This window comes from Aythya fuligula, chromosome 4, assembly GCF_009819795.1.
Source record: "Aythya fuligula isolate bAytFul2 chromosome 4, bAytFul2.pri, whole genome shotgun sequence".
In the NCBI taxonomy this organism is placed as follows: domain Eukaryota; kingdom Metazoa; phylum Chordata; class Aves; order Anseriformes; family Anatidae; genus Aythya; species Aythya fuligula.
Window position 1 is genome coordinate 16,216,611 of NC_045562.1, and position 18,536 is coordinate 16,235,146.

Genomic DNA, 18,536 nt, shown 5'->3' on the forward strand with positions numbered 1-18,536 from the left:
TTGATTTATGACCTTGTATAAAGCACAGATCGCGGCAACAATTACGCGCTATAATGAGTTTGAGACAGCCAGAACTAATAAATAAATAAATGCAAGCTAAATTAGTCAATATTTTTACAATGCACGACTATACAGCATTCAATAATAATACTCAAGCTATGACAATGATTGATTGGTGACCTTGTCTGAAGCTCAGATCGCTTTCACAAGCACCAGCTCTAACTACCCAGAGCTTTAAGCGCTGGAGACGTCCACCAGCTGTGCATGAACCGGAGAGGTGGCAAGCTGGAGATGTCCAGGGCTAATTAGTCAATAAATGCAAACTAAATTAGCCAATATCTATACAATGCACAGCAGTGACATTCAGTATTAATATTCAAATTGCAACAGCAATTGATTTACAACCTTGTGAAAAGTCCAGGCTGTCTGGACAAGCATGAGCCATAATTACCTGGGGTCAGAAATGAGCTGGAGCTGTGGTGAGCTGGAAACATGCAGGAGACACTGGGGGCTGCAGGCATCCATGGATCGCAGGCACAGGGGACTGGGATCCAGAAACACAAACTACTCCATACTCCAATTCACACTGCACAACCACAACATGCAGCATTGAAGTTATGACAGTGATTGATGTACAGCCTTGTCTAAACCCCAGACTGTTACAACAAGCATAAGCTGTCACGAGCTGGAGGTGTGAATGAGTCGACACCACCATGAGCAGGAGGTGTCTCTGGAGGCATCCAGGGCTGGAGATACCCATGAGGTATGAGGTGTCCAGGGCCATTTAATTAGTACGTACAAACTAATTAGTATCTATGCAATGTACAACTATGACATTCAATATTAACATTCAAGTTCTGTCGGTGATGTTTTGCAACCTTGTCTAAAGCCCAGGCTGTTTTTACAAGGACACTGTCATGAGCTGGATACAAAACAGAGCCAGAGGTGCAAATAAACTGGAGATACAATGAGCTGGAGATGTCCAGGAGACTTCCAGGTCTGGAGACATCCACAAGCTGGAGCTGCAAGTGAGCTGGAGAAGTCCAGGGCTAACTAATCAGTAATTGCAAACTAGTTAGACAGTATCCATACAGCATACAACGGTGACTTCCAATGTTCATATTACAACAGCAAGTGATTTATGACCTTGCCTAAAGCCTGGGCTGCTTCAACAGCCACGGGCTGCAGTTACCTGGAGCTGGAGGTGTCGGGGCAGGAGCTGCGCTCCCTGAGGTGCAGAGCCAGGCTGTCCCCAGCCACAAGTGGAGCCACGAGGCACAGGGCAGGTGGTGCCCACAGGGACTGTGGCACCCAGACCAGACCCAGCACAGCCACCAGGAGCCAAGGGCCCCGCTGCCACCCGCAGCTGTCCCTGGCACTCACCACGTGTCTCCTCCCCACCAGCCTCCCCCAGGACCCTGCTCCTTCCCGGGGTCGAGCACTTCCATGTGCCAGCAAGCACAGCCCTGTGGCACTGCTGACACAGGCAAATCCCTGGTGAGGAACCATCAGCAAAGAGGCTGCAGGAGCTGCCTGTGTCCAGCTGGTGCCAACGATGGGACTCGGAGTATGGCAGGAGCCAGGGTGCAAACCCTGAAGTGGCCGCATGTGCAGGGCCCCTGTGCCTGCAGGAGCAGTTTTTTACTTAAAAGGAGGAGTTTGAGCTGAAACTCCCAGAAAATGGGGTTGTGTTGGGGTGGGAGAAGGGGTGTCACAGGTAATTAACAGGGTCATGGGTAGCTGGGGTGGAGTGGGGGTCACTGGTAGGGAGCATGTCCCCTTTGCAACACGCAGACAGGCACAGGCATGCGGTCACCCTTTTATTAGCACCGTGACAAGCGTGACCCCTCGCCCCTCCAGCCGGCGCTGGGACCCGCCTGCAGGTTCCTGCAGCCGCTGCAGGGAGAGGAGAGCAGGGGAGCTGTCAGAGCCCCCCCAAAAGGGGGGGCTCTGACTCCCTGCAGCCCCCTACACCTTCACGCGACGTCCGTCTCCAGCACGTCCTCGCTTTTGGAGGGCAGGTTCTTGCTCAGCGTCTCCATCTCCTCTTCCTTCCTCTTCCTGCGCTGCTTCCGACAGTGGCTTTTTTTTTTTTTTTTTGGGGTGGGGGGGATAATAATTAAAAAAATAATCAGGATGAGGCATCACCAAGGAGGCTGCCACACTGTTGCCCCTTCCCCCTCCTCTCATCCCACCCCACGGAGGCTGTGGACGGCTCCCAGCCCCGTGGCGATGCCACAGCACCCTCAAACACCACTCCCACACCTCCCGTCTCCGCACCCCGTCCCCACGTACTGTATGCAGAGGCAGGTGCAGACGACGAAGATGATGAGGACGACAATGCCGGCGATGAGGGAGATGACCACGATCTGGCCCTGGTCACCCCTCAGGGGGAAGATGTCCACCAGCTCGCACCGCGCCCCCGTGTAGCCCCGCTCGCACCTGCCCCGCGGCACAGGGGACAAGGGTAGGAGTCCAGGCACCACCTCACACCGTCCCCCTGTGCCACCGGACCCTCTCCACCAGGACTTACACGCACGCCGGCGCTGCCTCGGCCACGAGGAATCGGCACCTGCCCTTGACACAGTAGTGCCGGTACTCCTCGGGGCACCGCGAGAAGTGGCCCCGCCGCCGCAGCTGCGTCACGTTACCTGTGGGGACGAGCACAGGGTGGCCCCGGGGGTGGCAGCGCCCCGAGATGCTCCCCAAACCGTGGCGAGCCCAAGCCAGGCAGGCTGCCAGCACGCGTCCTTGGCTACTGCCGGCTCGGGGACACGGCGCTGATAAGCAGTGCGCCAGACAAAACACCCCCGGCACCCGCACCGCTGGGCGCCCCCCTGTTACCTGCACAGCCCTCGCAGGGCAGCCCCTCGGTCACGTTGGTGTCGGCGCCCACACAGCTGAAAAGAGCCAGGCCTGGAGAGGAGGAGGCATGGCTCAGGGGAGCGGCACAGGGAGGGGACCCCCTTCCCTTGGCAGCATCATCGTCAGCTTTTCCCTGGGCGGGAAGGGAAGGGAAGGGAAGGGAAGGGAAGGGAAGGGAAGGGAAGGGAAGGGAAGGGAAGGGAAGGGAAGGGAAGGGAAGGGAAGGGAAGGGAAGGGAAGGGAAGGGAAGGGAAGGGAAGGGAAGGGAAGGGAAGGGAAGGGAAGGGAAGGGAAGGGAAGCTGCTCCCTGTCTGCAGGTGCCTGGCCAGGTGGCATCCTGGCCCCACATGCCACCAGCCACCCTCCTGCCACCACCCCATCCCTTTTGTGCTGTCGGCATGGGCTTGGGGGACACAGGGGCAGCCGGTGGAGCCCCAGGCAGGGATGGATGCAGCAGCCAAGCAGCCCCTTTGGAAGAGCCTCCTGGAGGCTTCAAGTGCCACCACGCCGAGCCCCTGCTGTGACCCTGCTGCCGCAGCAGGACGTGGGATGCCCGCCAGGGAGCCCAGCTGAGGCGAGCGCCCCGGGTTTGGCACTTTGCGGGGATTCAGCCAGGAAAGGGGCGGCCGCCCTGGGACGTTCGCAGGCAGCGGCGCGGTAACCGGATCGCCGGCATACCAGCACTGACTCAGCACGGCTCCGCGGCGTGGGGCCGAGCTGGGGACGGGTCCTGCCAGCGGGGCCGGGTGTCTCCCGTGGGGTGGCACGGCACGGTGCCTCACAGCACAGCGGGGCACGTCCCCGTGCCGCGGGGAAGAGCTGGGGTGGGCGCGACGTCCTGCTAGGCCAGCACGGCCTCCCCACGAGGGGCAAGCCTGGCAGGGCCACCAGCGAGTGGGGTGGCAGCGCGGGCAGCCTCCCGTGTCCCCCGGCTGGTGGCGGGGCCTTTCCCAGCACCGCGTCCCTCCTGGCTATATATAGGCACCGCCGCCGCAGCAGCACGCCTCGAGCCACCGGGTGCCAAGAGAGCGGGGCTCAGCCTGCGCTGCCTCCAGCAGAAGGGACGAGGCCAGGGCGGGCCCCCCGGCACCAGCTGCGGGCTGACTTCACCCCGAGCGTGCGGCTCGGCTCGGCTCGGGAAGCTCCCCAAGCAGGGCAGTGCCCCCGGCCTTATTGCAAACAGCTGCCGCAGCCACCCTCCGCGAGGCCTCCCTCCAGCAGCCTCCCCGCAGCAGGGTGGTGGCACCGGGGATGCTGCGGGTGCTGGTGGCACCACGGGGTCCCCAGGAGCTGGGTCTCAGCCTGCCCATCGGCGGCTCCGGTCTGATGCTCTCCATCTGCCCCATGCCGGGCACCGCAGCCCCAAAACAGGTCGGGCACCATTCTCCGGGTGGGTGCGGGTTGGGCAGAGCGCGGCAGCAGCCCCACCAAAGGGCTGAGCCCCAGCTGCTCCCATCCGGAGGTGGGAAGGAGCACTCCGAGGTGGGACTTTCCCCTTTTGTGCACTTTTAGTGCTCAAGGAGATCACCCCACAGCGCGAAGCTGTGCCCCGTCCCTGTGCCAACGCGTGCACCTGTTGTAGAGGTGCTCGCTGTGCCCGCATCCTCCATCCCGGGTGCTGTCTGGGACAGCGAAACACATCCACACGTCTGTCCACAATCTGTCCACACGTCTGTCCACATGTCCACTATCTCTGAGGCCACCCGCGGGCAGGGTCCCGGTGCAGGTGACAGAAGAGCCCCGCACAGTCCCGAGGGGCTCAGAGCCGAGCGCAGCCGTCGCCCACGGCCAGGCACAACCGGGGGCCACCAGGAGGGGACAGGGGGACACCGCGGGGCACCGGGGACGGGACCGGAGGTGGCACCGGGACAGAGGTGCGGGACACCGGGCTGAGCACGGCGAGCACCGGGACGGGACGGGACGGGGCGGGACGGGAGCACCCCGGGCGGGCTCAGGGTGCGGGGACCCCTCTCCAGGACCGTGCGAGCCCCGTAACGGGACAGGCCCCCCCCTCGCCGCCCCGGTGCCGCCGCTTACCGGAGGCGAGGGCCAGGCAGAGCAGCAGGGGACCGGGGCCGCCGCCCGGCACCGGGGCCGCCGCCGCTTCCATGGGCGCCGCAGCCTCCGCCTGCCCGGTGCCCGGTGCCCGGCGGCCGCGGCGGGGCGGGACGGGACGGGGCGGGACGGGGGCGGCCGCTGCCAGCACCGCCACCCATTGCCTCTGCCCTCCTCCTCCTCCTCCTCCTCCTCCTGCTCCTCTTCTTCCCCCCCGCGGGTGGAAACCCACGGGTGGGGGCCCATCGGCGAGGGTTTCCCCGCCGGCCCCATGATCGGGGGCTGCGGGAAGGTGGAGAGGGGACGGGACCCTTCGCACCCTCCCAAATGTCCTCCCAAATGTGCCCCCCCCCTGCACCCGCTGTCCCTGCGGGCGGAGGAAAGAGGGGCTGGAAAGGGAGCGGTGACCTCAAACCGCAGGATGGCAGCGATGGATGCGCGCCCTGGCAGCCGCCCCATTTGGCCGCCGGCCGGGGCTGAGCGAGCTCCTGCAGCAGCCCCGGAGAGCAAAACCCCACGCGTGGGGCCCTGGTGGCCGTGGGTTGTCCCCTGGCCACGCTGGGATGGGTGAGGCTGAAGTCACCCCAATGCTGCAGCCCGCCAGGCGCCCCCCACACAGCGTCCTGCTCGCCCCAAATCCTCCGGTGTCAGCTCGCAGCCCCCGCTCCGTTAGGAGAATCCCATCCACCTGTATGGAAAAGTGCCCGTGTCTGCCCCGTGTCGTGACCCTTGTGGTGTCCCAGACCCCGCTCCCGGGTGTCGCAGCAGACCCCGCACCGCTCTTGGGGCGATTCCCGGCTCTGCCCACCCGCCCCCTTTTTGTGCACCGCTACCTCCAGCACGCCCCAAACCCAGCTGCCCTTCCTGCTCAGCAAACTCGCTCTCGCTTTGTCCTTTGCCCCCTCGATGCCTTCTTTCCCTTCTGTCTGCTTTCACCTCGTTGAGTCCGAGAACCAGCCCTGTCCTCGCTCCCCGCCTGGCTAAAATCTGCGTCGCTGCCCCCCGCCTGCCGCAGCAGGAAGGGCTTTCCGCCGGGGAGCTTTTCCCAGACCCCAAAAACATCAGGACAACGGCGGAGGATGCGAGAGGGCTGGGAGCAGAGCCGGAGAACCCCTTAAGCAGGGGGGATATAAAGCGGGCCCCCCGAGCTGCGCCCGGCCGGGGGGTGTGCGGGCAGCCGGCCGGGGAGGGGGGCGATGGAGCCGCCCCCCTGCCCCAACCCCAACCCCAACCCCAACCCCAACCCTATTCCCGTCCCGGTTCCCGGCCCCGTCCCGGTGCCAGCAGGTGCCGCTGCGCTCCCGGGGCTGCTGCGGGCGGGGAGCGGGGCGGGGAGCGGGGCTGGCGGTGCCTTCCCCATCCCGCCTCCTCCTGCCCTGCTTCCCTCCCTCCCTCCCTCCCTCCGCGGCTGCCCGCGCCGCCGGGACCATGGGCTGCTGCTGCCGCCTCCTCCTCGCCCTCCTCCTCCTCCTCCCGGCAGGTGAGAGGCCGGGGACACGCGTGGGAAGGGCAGGCGGGGGGGCACCCCTCTGCCGTGGGGGTGGGGGGCCCCGTGGGAAATAACACCTCCTCCCCCCCCAAAAAAAAATAAAAATAAAACCACCACCCGCGGGTCCTCGGGATGGGGGGGATGCGCCCAGCCTGGAGCCACGCGTGTCCGCGGCCGCCAGTGGGGTGGGCAAAGGTGTTTGGCCACTCCTGTCACTTGCATGGCACAGGTGCGCCCCCAAGCCCTCCTGGGGGGATTTGGGGGCAGCCCAAAAGCAGCCGGGTGTGTGTAGGGTGTGCGGTGGGCAAGCCCCACGCAGGGAGAAAGGCGGCCAAAGGCTGTGCCCCGCTCGGTGGGATCCGGGGGCAGTCACCCACTGCACGAGGGGACCCCACTGTGCAAGGTTTTGGGCACATCGCCCCCAGTTCAGCCTCAGAAGCGTTCAGCCTGCCCGGTTTTTAGTTTATTTTTATGTCTGGAAAGTGAGGGGGGAGGAAACAAGCACAGGAGCGCTCTCAGCCATTTGTGCACGCCGTGCATCCCTGGCAAGGGGAGACCTGCGAGGGGACCAGAGGGCTCAGAGCACATCAGCTGCTCCTGGGACATCTCCCCCCAGCCAAGCATCCCTCCCGTGCCCACTGGGAGCTGTTTCTCCCAGTGCCCAGGACAGATCCGGCACCATTCCCACCAGCACCCAGCTCTGCAGCACCGGCAGGGCCCCCGTGGAAGAACCCAGGAAAATTTCCTAGGATTTTGGCCCCGCAGCTTTTTGGGATGCTTCCATCAAGGGCTTGGATCTTTTGGGTGTTTTCTATAATTTTTCTCCACTGGAGCAGCATTTACAAGAAAAAGTCTTTTGGCATCAATGTATGATTTAAATGTGCATTTAAATGATTTAAACGTTCATTTAAATGTATGATTTAAATGTTCCTTCTTCAGGGCTTCATGACAGAGAGGATGCAGCTTGGCAGGAATAACTCCGTGCTTTTCTTGGCCCTGTAATGAAATAATAGCATCCCTTGCACGGCGTTTGAGAGGAAGGAGGAAGTTTGTCATACCTCTGACTTCTTGCTCAGGAGGCAAATTAGAGTGCTCGCAGCCTTGCCGGCCCAGCTGACGCAGAGGGCAAGGTCTGCGAACGAGGCGAGGCTCAGCACCCAGGTGATGCCGCCAAAGGGACTCACGAGGGGATGGGGACCTGCAGACCAGCAGCAGCCCCAGAGGCTTCCACCCCGTGCTCAGGCCCCTCGGGCAGCTTGGGCACCAGGCTGGGTACCACCCTGGGTAGATCCTGCAGGCAGAAGATGAGGCTGCCCTTTGGTTTTGCTTCCAAAAACCCAGACCCATGACATGAAAATGGCTCTTACCTCTATGCTGCTTCTAGAGGCAGCTGCTGGGCTGGGGTGGGAAGCAGCACCCAGCTTTGCTAAGCGGCCATGGGTCCTCCTCTGGGCTGACCTGGCCAGTATTCACTGCTGCGTTTCCTGGCTTCAGAAGGGGTGGCTAGGTTAAACGTGGAGGGTGGCAGAGTCAGGATAAGGTGCACCATTCCCTACGCTGCTCTTACTTTTCTCCTGAAGGAGATGCGCAGCAAACGCGATGGCTGGGGACCGCTGGGGTTAACCCAGGGTGAGAGCACTGCTGTATTCCCCACGTAGGTGAGGTCTACCTGCTTGCCGTGGCACAGCTGCCACATCCAGCTCTGTTTTCCTGGGCTAGAGCTCCTCTCTTTTGAGCTGCCTCTCAGCCGGTGTAACAGCCGAACAGCTTGCCACGCTTGCCTCTGGAGTGGCTCTGAGCAATGTGCTGCTAATGAAGCTCCCAGCCCAGGCCAGGTATGTGTTCCCAAAGCAGGGCATGGAAGTGAGACATCACCTTCATGTGACGTGCAGGAACCAGGACAACAGCATGACTGCAGGAGAGGGAGCTGCTCCGTGCACTAGGTGGTGTTCCCGTGGTTTCCCAGATGACTGGGACTGATGATCTTGAAGGGGAGAATATCTGTGCTACAGGGATTTGGATTTTTCTCTCCCATTTCCATCTTCAACCTGTGCAAAGGCCCCACGGGGCTGTAAACTGGGCAGAAGGGATGGCACCAGGCGATGTGCCTCCTCCCGGCAGCTCCGCATCCAGCCCTGCTCCCAGCCGGGTCCAGCAGGGCAGGATGGCCCTAAGGGAATCAGATGGGCACATTCCTCGGCGCTGAACTATGCTCGGTATCCTTTGATAACTGATGTCCTTCAGTTGCTTTGACAACCCTGCCTGCCTCCTAGCTCCTGAAGTCATGTGGTCGTGAAGGCAGATTTCTAGTGTTTTTCTATCTTTTGTTCCAGTGCACTCTTCTGGCTACTGCTCCCAGCTGCAGCCCAGGTGCTGAGAGGACGAGGGACCCACTGCCTCAGCAGTCCTTCACCTTTTCAGATGTGCTTGTAGAGGACCCGGCTTGCTGGTGACCTCCCAGCCCTGTGGGTATGGGCTGTCCTGAGCAGGACGTGGTGGCACGTGGGGCCCTCAGCCAGGGATGCTCTGCGGGGTCCCCGCAGGACCCGAGGCTCAGGAGCAGCCTGTATTGCTGGTGGGATCCCTTTTCTAGGCTGGAGGAGAGGACAGCCTGATGTGTTGTGACTCGAGGTGGTAGTGGCCAGGCTGGAGCTCAGGGTCCCATGGCGATGGTGGTACAGGGCTGGGACATTTAGGGTGAGGCTTCAAGCAGGCAGCACGGGATCTCAGGGAGGTTTTGCAGAGGGTCAGCAAGGTCTTGCAGAGGTCTGGCAGCCCTCTGGGGTCCTGCCACACCTGGTGGAGCAGCAAGACGCCCTGCTAAAGGCTGTGGTGACGGCCTGTAACCTGCTGGGCCAGTCACACCCGGCTGACGTGCCCCGGGACGTCTGAGGGCAGCCTTACTTCAAAGCCACCAAGGTGCAGGGCCAAGCCTGACCTCGAGAGCCCCAGGGCTGGAGGACGCGTGGTGCAGGCCATCAGCATGTCCACCCGGAGCTGCTTAGTGCCCTGGCGTGGCCACCTCTACGTCCTGGGCCCCCAAAATGCTGGGTGCGAGCTCTGCACTTCCCTTTGCAGAGGTTTAGGTGCCTGCTGGTGTGATTTTGTGTTTGGAGTTAACGCTGCCTGCACTGGGGGGGTGAGGCCTGGTGGTGGCACAGTTCCTGGTGCCATCCTGCTGCCTGCCTGGGAGAGGTGCTCAGTGCTCCCCATGGAGGCAGCGAGGGGCTGCGGGTGCCCCCTGCCTGGAACCTGTGCCTGCTTCCCGTTAAATAAGGAAAAGGCCACCCCAAAACACCTCCTTTCCCTCGCCTTTGATCTCCTTCATGTTCCTCCCGCCAAGTGAGTCTTGGGAAGACTGCGGGAGTGCTTGAACCTGGTCAAGGGAGGAGAAATGGAGGATAGCAGTGTTCCTGTACCAAAAACAAACAAAAAAAAAAAAAAAAGAAAAAAAAAAGAAAAAAGAAAGGCTATAAAGGGAAAATCAACATCAATCCTCAACATGCCTCCAAGTGCTCCCACCTCCCCTTCAGCACTGGGATTTGGAGCCTGCCCTCCTGGGTGCCACCAGCGAGGGGCTTTGGGGGAAGTGACTTTCAGGGCAGCAATGAAAATCGTTGTTGCCTGAGATTGTTTTCCTCCTTTCTCACATAGCCCCATGACAAGGTGCTCAGGGGTGTACATAAGAGTGCATGGGAATAGAAATTCCTCCTGACGTCACTTGTTGTTGGCATGCCCTTCCCGCAGCCTGGCTGTGCCCGGGGAGCTGCTGGGGACCGCCTGGAGCTGAGCTTCTCTCTGGAGAGAGCAGGAGGGAGAAAAAATAGCAGTCACTGGTGGGGACAGGGGAAAGAATGACTCATCTTCATGCGAAGAAATGGCGATGAATGAATGCACAAGGAAATGGGGGAGAAGAAAGCTGCCCTGTGTTATCGCTCCCAGCTGCGTGGTGCCTGCCGGAGGGGTGGTGGGGATGGGGCTGCCAGCCTGGGCTAGGGGGTGCTGAGCCCTGCAGGGGGGTGGGTTGGAATGCACGGGATGGGGAGTCCCAGCGTGCTGGGACCTTCTTCCCCATGGCCCAGGAACAAGAGCAGGAAGAAATCCTCCTTTTCCTCCCTGTCTGCTCCTAATGGGGGATTTCAGCTGGCTTCGGGTTCCTGGGAGTTGTGACAAGCGCACAAGATGCCACCTGCCACAAGGATGTCTCCCTTACTAACCTTCATTTTTCTCCCTCCCAGGACTTGGTGATGACCCTACAGCTTCACCCCTTGCCCCCGCCAGCACCCCCCCAGAAGTGGTGGGGACAGCAGCAGGGCCAGGCTCGGGGGGCACAGCTGTCCCTTCAGCAGCTCCCCACCAGACTGCACCACCGACTGCCACGGGACCCACCAGAGATGAGGTGTCCTCCGGGCCAGCTGAGGTGGATGACCCCAATGGGGGCACTGTGGCCATGTTGTCCCCTGCTTCCATCCCCACGAGCACTGTCGCTGCAGCTGACAACCCCCCTGTAGCCTTCAGCTCGGTGCCACCTGCCTCGGAGACAGCCCCAGGTTCTCGGACAGTGTATAATGCCAGCGTGGAGGGAGGGACAACGGATTTGGGGACACCTCCCAGCCCCACGGGCACACCTGCACCCTTCTCTTCCTCCCCACGCAGCAGCACCCCATACTCATCCCCTGGGACGGTGTTGTCCCCACCGACCGTCCCCAGCAGCACCACCCAGTCACCGATGCCGATGAAGGCTGTCCCTTCCCCAGGGACGATGGCTGTGGCATCGAGCCTGGCCACGGAGCCAACGTCCCCCTCAGTGACTGTGGCCAGCCCCACCGAGGACACAGCCGACGGCAAAAGCACCCCCTCCACCGGAGTCACCATGGAAGAGGTCCCACGTGCCTTGAGCGCAGGTGAGCAGCTCCTCTCCCCGTGCACGTATGCAGGCACACACACCATTTTTTTTCCTGCCCTTGCCATTTATGGCTTCCCTTTCTAGTTGTTTTTTTTTTTTTTTTTACCCAGAAGTGACACAAGAGTCTGGCCGTCAACCCTGAGAGCAAGGCTGAGCTTTCTTGATGTGCTCCCTGGAGGAGCCCATGTCATCTGCTCCACCTGTGGAGGGAGGGGGTCGTAGATACCCAAACTTAGGTGCTCAGTTGTGAGCAAAATCCTTAGCCTCATGGTTGTCCTTAAAAGCTCACGGAGTGGAGGAAAGAAGTTTCCTGACGATGGGCTAGGAGTAAGGGAGAGGAGAAACATGTTCCCTCTGGAGCCACCGTGAAGCTGGTGCTAGCTGTTTGATAGCCCCTGGTCAAGGAAGAAATGGGGCCTCTCTGTTGGCAGCCATGGAGAAACCACCCATCACCTGGCTGCAGATTACTTTTCATGATTACTTTGTGACCTGTGGGCCCTGGAGAGAAACCCAGTTGTGCTTTAGCCCAAATCTACCTGCACTGTGTTACGGGAAGGTGGAGATCCCAAAAGTATATGGGTGCCTGGCACTGCTGCATGGCCCAGCAGCCTTCAGAAGGGGCTTTGGGAAGCCCCACGGGGGTGTCCGTGCTGGAGATGGCCGGCAGGGTTGCATCCCAGAGCTGCTGTGGACAATGGGGCTGAGGGCTGAGCACTGCTCTCTCTGCTGCTGCCCGCAGGGAGCATCGTGGCCATAACAGTGACGGTCATCGTGCTGGTGGTGCTGGTCTTCGCAGCGGCGGCGTACCTCAAGATCAGGTAAGGCCAGCAGCTTGCAGCGGGGATAACCATGAGGGCCATGCCTCAGGGCAAGGCTTCGAGTCCCAGCCTTGTGTATCATGCCCCTACCGAAAGGCAGAGCTTTCTTCAACACCTCACAACACCCTCGCTTAAATGCCGGGGCTGCTGCTCAGCATACAGCCATACACACCATGTATCCCCAGGGCAAGCGTTCGCCTCGGGGCTTTCCGTGACGCCTGCAATAAACAGCAGCATGGCCAGGCAATGAGCATCTCTCACGAGGCTTTGCTGGCAGCCAGGATGAGCAAATGTCTTGTGTTAACTCCTGGCCATGCCCTGGCGTGGCTCAGTGTGGGTGGGACACTGTGTGGGCCGTGGGGAGGTGGGAGTCACTGCACACTGCAGGTCCCGGTGCCTTTCCACAGGGAAATGAGGGATAAATTTGGGCTTCAAGGTGCCGGAGGGCAGCCGGTGTGCTTGCTGCTCTGTCGGCCTCCCTGGCCGCGTTCGCCTTCTGCAGGCTGACCCGCTGCGTGCTTCCCCACAGGCACTCCTCCTACGGCCGGCTGCTGGACGACCACGACTACGGCTCCTGGGGGAACTACAACAACCCCCTCTACGACGACTCCTAGCAGGAGAAGATCCTTATTTATCAGCGCTTCTGCAGCACGGCACCCGCTGCTTCCCCCCCACCGTGTGTGCTGGGCCGCGGCCAGAGCAGGCGCCTGGGCACCGAGCCACAGCCACCGTGAGCAGGACCACGGCAGGTCCAGCAGAGGACAGGCGGCCAGAGGGCGGGTGCGTGGCACTCACAATAAACCTGAGCGTTGGCCCTTTGCGTGGGAAGCTCTCTGATAATATGGGATGGATGCCGCCGCACCTCGGCTTCAGCAGCCGAGTGGGTCCTGGGGAGGGGAGGGGTTGGCAGCTTTGCTTTTAGCCCAATAAACCCGAATTCCCTGGGGGAGTAGAGGGGGAAGGATGGAGGCTTGCACTGCATTGTGGTGCCCTCGGAAGGAACATGGGGGAAGCTAAGAGGGTCCCACTGCTTTGTGCATCCCTCCCTCCCAAATCACCTTCCTGCATTGCCCCACTGCAAAATCCTCTGCCTTCCCTCACCTGTGGTAGCTTGCCATGGGTCACAGGACATTACAACTGCTCCTTTGCCTGTTTTTTCTTTTTTCTTTTTTTCTTTTTGTGTGTGTGTGTGCACAGAAACTTATTTCCTTTTTAATCCTACTTTTAAATTTTTATGTTTATATTCCCAAATATCATGTGGAAGCCCCCAGGAAAGCTGTGCTTCCCACCTGTACTTCTGGGATGAGAAGCAACTCACTGTTGCACCCATAGCTGTCTGCTTCACAACATTACTTTTAATCCTTGAAATACCTCTCCTCTAAAATACACTGAAGCTGCTTTAATCCCCAGTTTATGCATATACCTGCTTGGACAAAAAAAAAAAAAAAAAAAAAGAAAAAAAAAAAAGGGGTGATTTATGGCTGTTCTCATCTTTACAAGCTGTAATGCAGATGCATGCTTCTACCAGAGCAGGTGTGCTGGCAAGGTCTTTTTGTCACTTTTGTGGAATCAGCACCTTGAAGCTGCCCATTCAGGGGACAGCTATGATGTGCAGGACTGCATCTCTGCTGTGGCAGAGCAAGCCCCATGTGTCCTGAAACCAGGAGCTCCAGCCCTCCTCTAGCCATTATGTGCAAGCATCTGGGTGATACTGGGTGAGCACTGGAGCAGGGGGTTATTTTGGGAAGGGGCCAGTCACTGCCCCCACAACAGGGTCTCCCCAGCACCTTGGCAGCCCCAAACTAGTGGGCCCATGGAGAAAACTTTATCATTTTTTGGGAGCTGTCACTGGGTGGCTGAGGTTCACCTCAATGCGGAGATCCCACTGCTGGGCTTGGTGGCACTAAGGCTGAGCTGCAGGTCCCAAGTGGTTGTTTAATCTCTTTTAGTCCAAACCAGGTAGAAACTGTGAATAAAGAAGAGAATGCTGCTAAAGCACTGCACAGCCGTAAGGTTTGCCCTTATCTGAAATACTGTGTGCACCTGGGTCTCCTCTGCCCTGTGCTGAAGGGCACTGCAGATTTGGAGCAGGTGTGACAGCAGGCAAGAAAAGCAATCAAGGTGCTGGGAATGACCAAGGGGCGAAGAGGAAAATGTGATAATTAAAACCACAACCAGTGCAGGGAGGGCACTGCCCATATATTGCTTTTTCCAGCATTGTTGTGGCTGGTGGGAAATGGGTCCATGTCAATCCTATGGCTCCTTGGTGGAGCATGCCAGCTCTAGGACAAACCAGGTTAATGGGAGAAAAACGCACTGATAACAGCACCTTCACACCTATCCAGCTGAGGAAAGACAAGTTTTCAGCATATACAGGGCAAGTTTTATGATAGGGTATCTCTCTTCTTGTATTTCCTTTTATTATTCTTACATAATATATTTACTTATACTGATGACGCTTCAGTGGGCCCCAGGACTCTTCTGGGCTTATGTTTATGGGCTTAAATACATCCTAGCAGGCATACCCCAGGAGGGAGCACTCCTTTCCCATACCGAGTGATAGGGGGCAGAACCTGAGGCCACCTGTGGAAAACCAAAATACCTCCTGGGATGCTGAAGCTCCCCAGTATTTAATATGAGGGTTCCCTTCTTTTTCCCCAGCAGCCCTGAGGATGAGGGGACGCTTGCAAAGCAGCCAGTGTGAGATAAAACCTGCTCACGTCGTGTCAGGATGTGAAAAACCAATGCGCGGATGAAAACAGATGTCTCGAGGGAGCTTTCTCAGCCACCGAGTTATCGTTTCCTGCAGAGACATTGTGGAACAGAAGTTTTATGGTTTCGCTTCAGGTTGTGACCGAAAGCACAAGGGCAGCCTGCGGCATCCCCGATCGGCCCCGGCGAGCTGCTTGGGGAGGCTGGGGAAGGGAGGGGAGAGGACACCAAGGACATTTCCTTGTGTCCAGTTGTCACCTGAGAAAACACTGTCACCCTCCTTCCTGCAGCCTCCTTTCAGGTTGTGGAGCACAGTGAGGTCTCCCCTCAGCCCCCTCTTCTCTGGACTAAACAGTGAGCCAGACCATGAGCAGCCAGTTCCTCCTGGGGAAAGCTGTGGGGAATGGCCTCAAATGCTTTGCCGAAATGCAGGTAGGCAACATCCACAGGCTCTCCCTCACCTCCTAAGCGGGTCATCTTGTCACAGAAAGAGATCAGGTTAGTCAGGCAGGACCTGTCTTTCACAAACCCATGCTAGTTGTGTCTGATCACTCGGCTGTCCCATATATGTGGTGTGATGGTGCTCAGGACGATGTGCTTCACAACCTTCCCCAGCACCAAGGTCAGACTGACAGCTTTCCCCTGGCCTCCTTCCTGCCCTTCTTGTAGATGGGTGTCACTTTTGCCAACCTCCAGTCAGCTGGGACCTCCCCAGTTAGCCCAGACTGCTGGTAAATTATTGAAAGTGGCTTCCACCAGCACTCATGGATAAATCCCATCTGGCCCCATAGGCTTGTGAACATTCAAAAGTTGTAGTAGGTCACCTGCAGTTTCCCACTGGGTTAGAGGTGCTTCATCTCACTCCCTGTCACCATCTTCCAGCTCAGGGGGTGGGTACATAACAATGAGTATGGCACATTTCTGACCCCTGATACAGAGGGACCACTGACTTGCTCTTTGGATATCATTCATTACTACTGCCCTGTATTTTCTTAAAATAGTTTTTTCTTTTAGCCACAAGCTTGGGCTCTATACATCCAGGCATATTGCATGCCTCTAAACCACCTTGCAGTAATAATAACAGTAGCATCGATAGAAACCCAAACCAGAAGCAGGTGCAGCAAACTGGAACAGTGCTGCTGGTGAAAAACCTTGGGTGACGTGGGCCTGGAGACCCACCTGCACTGCAGGACCACAGTGTGGTGATGGTGGCCACCTCCTGAAGGGCAGGTGTTCCAGCTCAACCTCAGCCTGCTACACCCGCCAGAAAGCAGGCGGAGGGATGGTACAAGCAGTGGGCTAACAGCAAGCTTTGCCATCCGATGGGTCCACTTATCAAAGGAGGATGTGGTGATGATGGTGGAGTGCCCCCAGCTCTGGGATGAAGGCTTTTGGGGTCCCTGTTCTGCCCACCCTTTGGAAAAGCAAGGGCTGCATGAGGCATCTTGAACAGCCCGTGCAAGGATGTCAAATTCACCTCTTTTCAAAGAAAAGGTAGCTGCAAGTTATCGCATCTGTCCATAGGTAAAGCCCAGAGCTCTCCCAGAGCTTCCACCGGGCACGCCAATGACTCCCATTAACTCAGATGTTCATATATATTTTACACGCAGTTATAAAGGCCCTATAAAAGAAATGACTCAACAGCGACCGCATTGATTCGATTTGGTGATGATGTACAGGGAAGGTAATTACCGTCTTCGCGTTATTTCATTTCCTCTGGCCTTGCCAGAGCAGCTCCGCACAGCCAAACCCTGCAAGGTTCCCTGGAGGAGGCAGCTGGGGCTGTGACCTGACACGTCCAGGGTGCTGTACACCTACTGGGGCCTGGGCTGAAACAGCAGAAGCACTCGATGATGGGAGTGCATCACAGGGAACAGCCTCTGCAAGGGGCTGCTGCAGAGGCCGGGGCCTCCAGCGCCGCCTGCCTCCGCCGTGATGCCCCATACCCCTCCCCGTCCTTCCAGCTTTCCCAAGGATCTCCCTCCTCCCACAGCACGATGGCAATGCAAAGGGGGAAAAAGACAAAACTAAACATAAAAGCTTGTTAAAAAGCCTCCCTGCCCTCCCCCCCCACCCCCAAATAAATAAATGAAGCAGGATATCTATGCCACAAGCTTGCTTTATTTACAGAAAAGAGCGGTAGCCTCCTGATTGTTCCAAAAGCTCCTCCCCTCCCCCTTTTTGGCCAGATTCCCCCATCTCTGGGATACTTTATTTATTAGAAAACATAGCTTGCATAGCTGCACCCAGCACAGCATGTTCCCCGGGCTGGTGGCACAGCGTGGCTGCAGCACTGCCGAGGCCACGGTCCTGCTCCAGGTCTCCTGCCTCGCCTTCCCTGGGGAGAAGGGCTCGACTTTGCCACGTGTAGAAGCATAGAATCACCTGGGTTGGAAAAGACCGTCAGGACCATCAAGTTCAGCCACCAAAACGATCTCTACAACTCATAGCTAAATGATCTACAGCTCCAGCATCTGTTACTTTAACTCCTACCCCCCGCAAAAACAAAACAAAACAAAACAAAAAAACAAAACACTAGAAAATTCACAACACAAGGACCATGCCTCACCAACTTTTTCCCACAGCCCGTCTAGCATGTGCCACCGGAGTGCTGTCATCCCCAGCTGCCACTCATTTTTAAAGGTCATTTCTCAAGCCGTCCCCACGTGAGCACGGCCACTGGCAGCACGCTGGTGCTGACACGCAAGAGGAAGTCCAGGGAAGCCCTGTCCGTCAGCTCTCACCGCTCACAAGCACCTCCAACAAAAACCCTTGGCCTCCAGCCCAACCAACTTGCGCTCCTGGATGTCAGAGAAGTATTTGTGCGTTGTTATTTTTAGCTTTTTTTTTTTTCGTACCATCGGGGGAGGGTGCAGAGGTCCTGCACCAGCCCTGCTGCAAGTTGGACAGGCAGAGGCTCTGCTAGGGCTCGGCTATAAATAGAGCCCAGCCGAGGAAGGCACCAGGAGCACTGCACTAATTGTGCTCGTTCCAGCTGGGGAGGAAGGCAGAGGGCTTCGTGCAGGCAGGGCAGCGTTGCTGCCAGCAGCCAGCTCCAGGAGAAGCCCACAGCCCCATGCTCCTCTGCTTGTGGGCCATCTCCCTCCCCCCGGGTTTTGCATTCCTCAGCAAGCCTTGGCTTTATTAATAGCTCCTCTGACCTTGTTTGCATCCACAGCCTGCTGGAATGCAGAGATTTTCCCACCAGGCAGCAACGAGCCCATCCGCTCCTCATCTTGCCGTGCACCAGAGAGGGGGCTTGGGCTCGGGTGGTGGGCAGTGGGTTTGGGCATTGCTGCTGGGGGGGCTTCAATGCAAAGCCCTTGCCCATCACCCTGCCCCTGCTTTCCTCAGTTTCTCCAGGAGGAAGGGACGAACCCAAGGCTGTGGGAACAAAGCAGGCTTTGCACCACCACATGTGCACCGGGCCTCTGCTCTGCTTGCCCCCCAAAAAGGGCAGCATCCAGCACCTCCATGGGTGAGGGCAGCTCTCTCTGCAGCACCTGCTGTCCCAGATGCGCTCCTTGCCCATCTTTATCCACTGCATTTATCTTCATCTCCCAGCCATTCATTTTCTGCTGCGCCGTGCACTTCGTGGCCCTGCGGGAGGCAGCGAGGGCTCCGTGCCAAGCCCGATGCGCACCGCGGGAGTCCAGCTCCTGTTATCGGGTTTCCCAGCTGCTGCCCCTCG

General features: G+C 58.6%; 2 protein-coding genes across 2 annotated transcripts; one reads left to right on the forward strand and one right to left on the reverse strand.

Annotated features, from left to right (window-relative positions):
* Nucleotides 1-1,976: 1,976 nt before the first annotated feature.
* Nucleotides 1,977-4,975, reverse strand: BTC (betacellulin). The gene is made up of 5 exons (XM_032187385.1): nt 4,903-4,975; nt 2,845-2,916; nt 2,534-2,651; nt 2,296-2,442; nt 1,977-2,082 (listed from the first exon to the last, which is right to left on the reverse strand). Exons 1-5 carry the CDS (start codon nt 4,973-4,975, stop codon nt 1,977-1,979), a joined length of 516 nt encoding a protein of 171 aa, XP_032043276.1.
* Nucleotides 4,976-6,116: 1,141 nt separating this feature from the next.
* On the forward strand, nt 6,117-12,947 carry PARM1 (prostate androgen-regulated mucin-like protein 1). Its single transcript, XM_032186223.1, has 4 exons — nt 6,117-6,207; nt 10,648-11,313; nt 12,055-12,133; nt 12,663-12,947. Exons 1-4 carry the CDS (start codon nt 6,117-6,119, stop codon nt 12,745-12,747), a joined length of 921 nt encoding a protein of 306 aa, XP_032042114.1. The 3' UTR covers nt 12,748-12,947.
* The last annotated feature ends 5,589 nt before the right edge of the window (nt 12,948-18,536 follow it).

Excerpts from the sequence above, each read along its gene's own strand:
- BTC (XM_032187385.1), bottom strand. The coding sequence starts at position 4,975 with ATGGAAGCGGCGGCGGCCCCGGTGCCGGGCGGCGGCCCCGGTCCCCTG. Across the intron at positions 2,443-2,533 it reads GAGGCAGCGCCGGCGTGCGT|GTGCGAGCGGGGCTACACGG; the intron begins GTAAGTCCTGGT and ends GCCGCGGGGCAG. Across the intron at positions 2,083-2,295 it reads TGCACCTGCCTCTGCATACA|CCACTGTCGGAAGCAGCGCA; the intron begins GTACGTGGGGAC and ends AAAAAAAAAAAG.
- PARM1 (XM_032186223.1), top strand. The coding sequence starts at position 6,117 with ATGGAGCCGCCCCCCTGCCCCAACCCCAACCCCAACCCCAACCCCAAC. Across the intron at positions 6,208-10,647 it reads CCCCGTCCCGGTGCCAGCAG|GACTTGGTGATGACCCTACA; the intron begins GTGCCGCTGCGC and ends TCTCCCTCCCAG. Across the intron at positions 12,134-12,662 it reads GCGGCGTACCTCAAGATCAG|GCACTCCTCCTACGGCCGGC; the intron begins GTAAGGCCAGCA and ends GCTTCCCCACAG.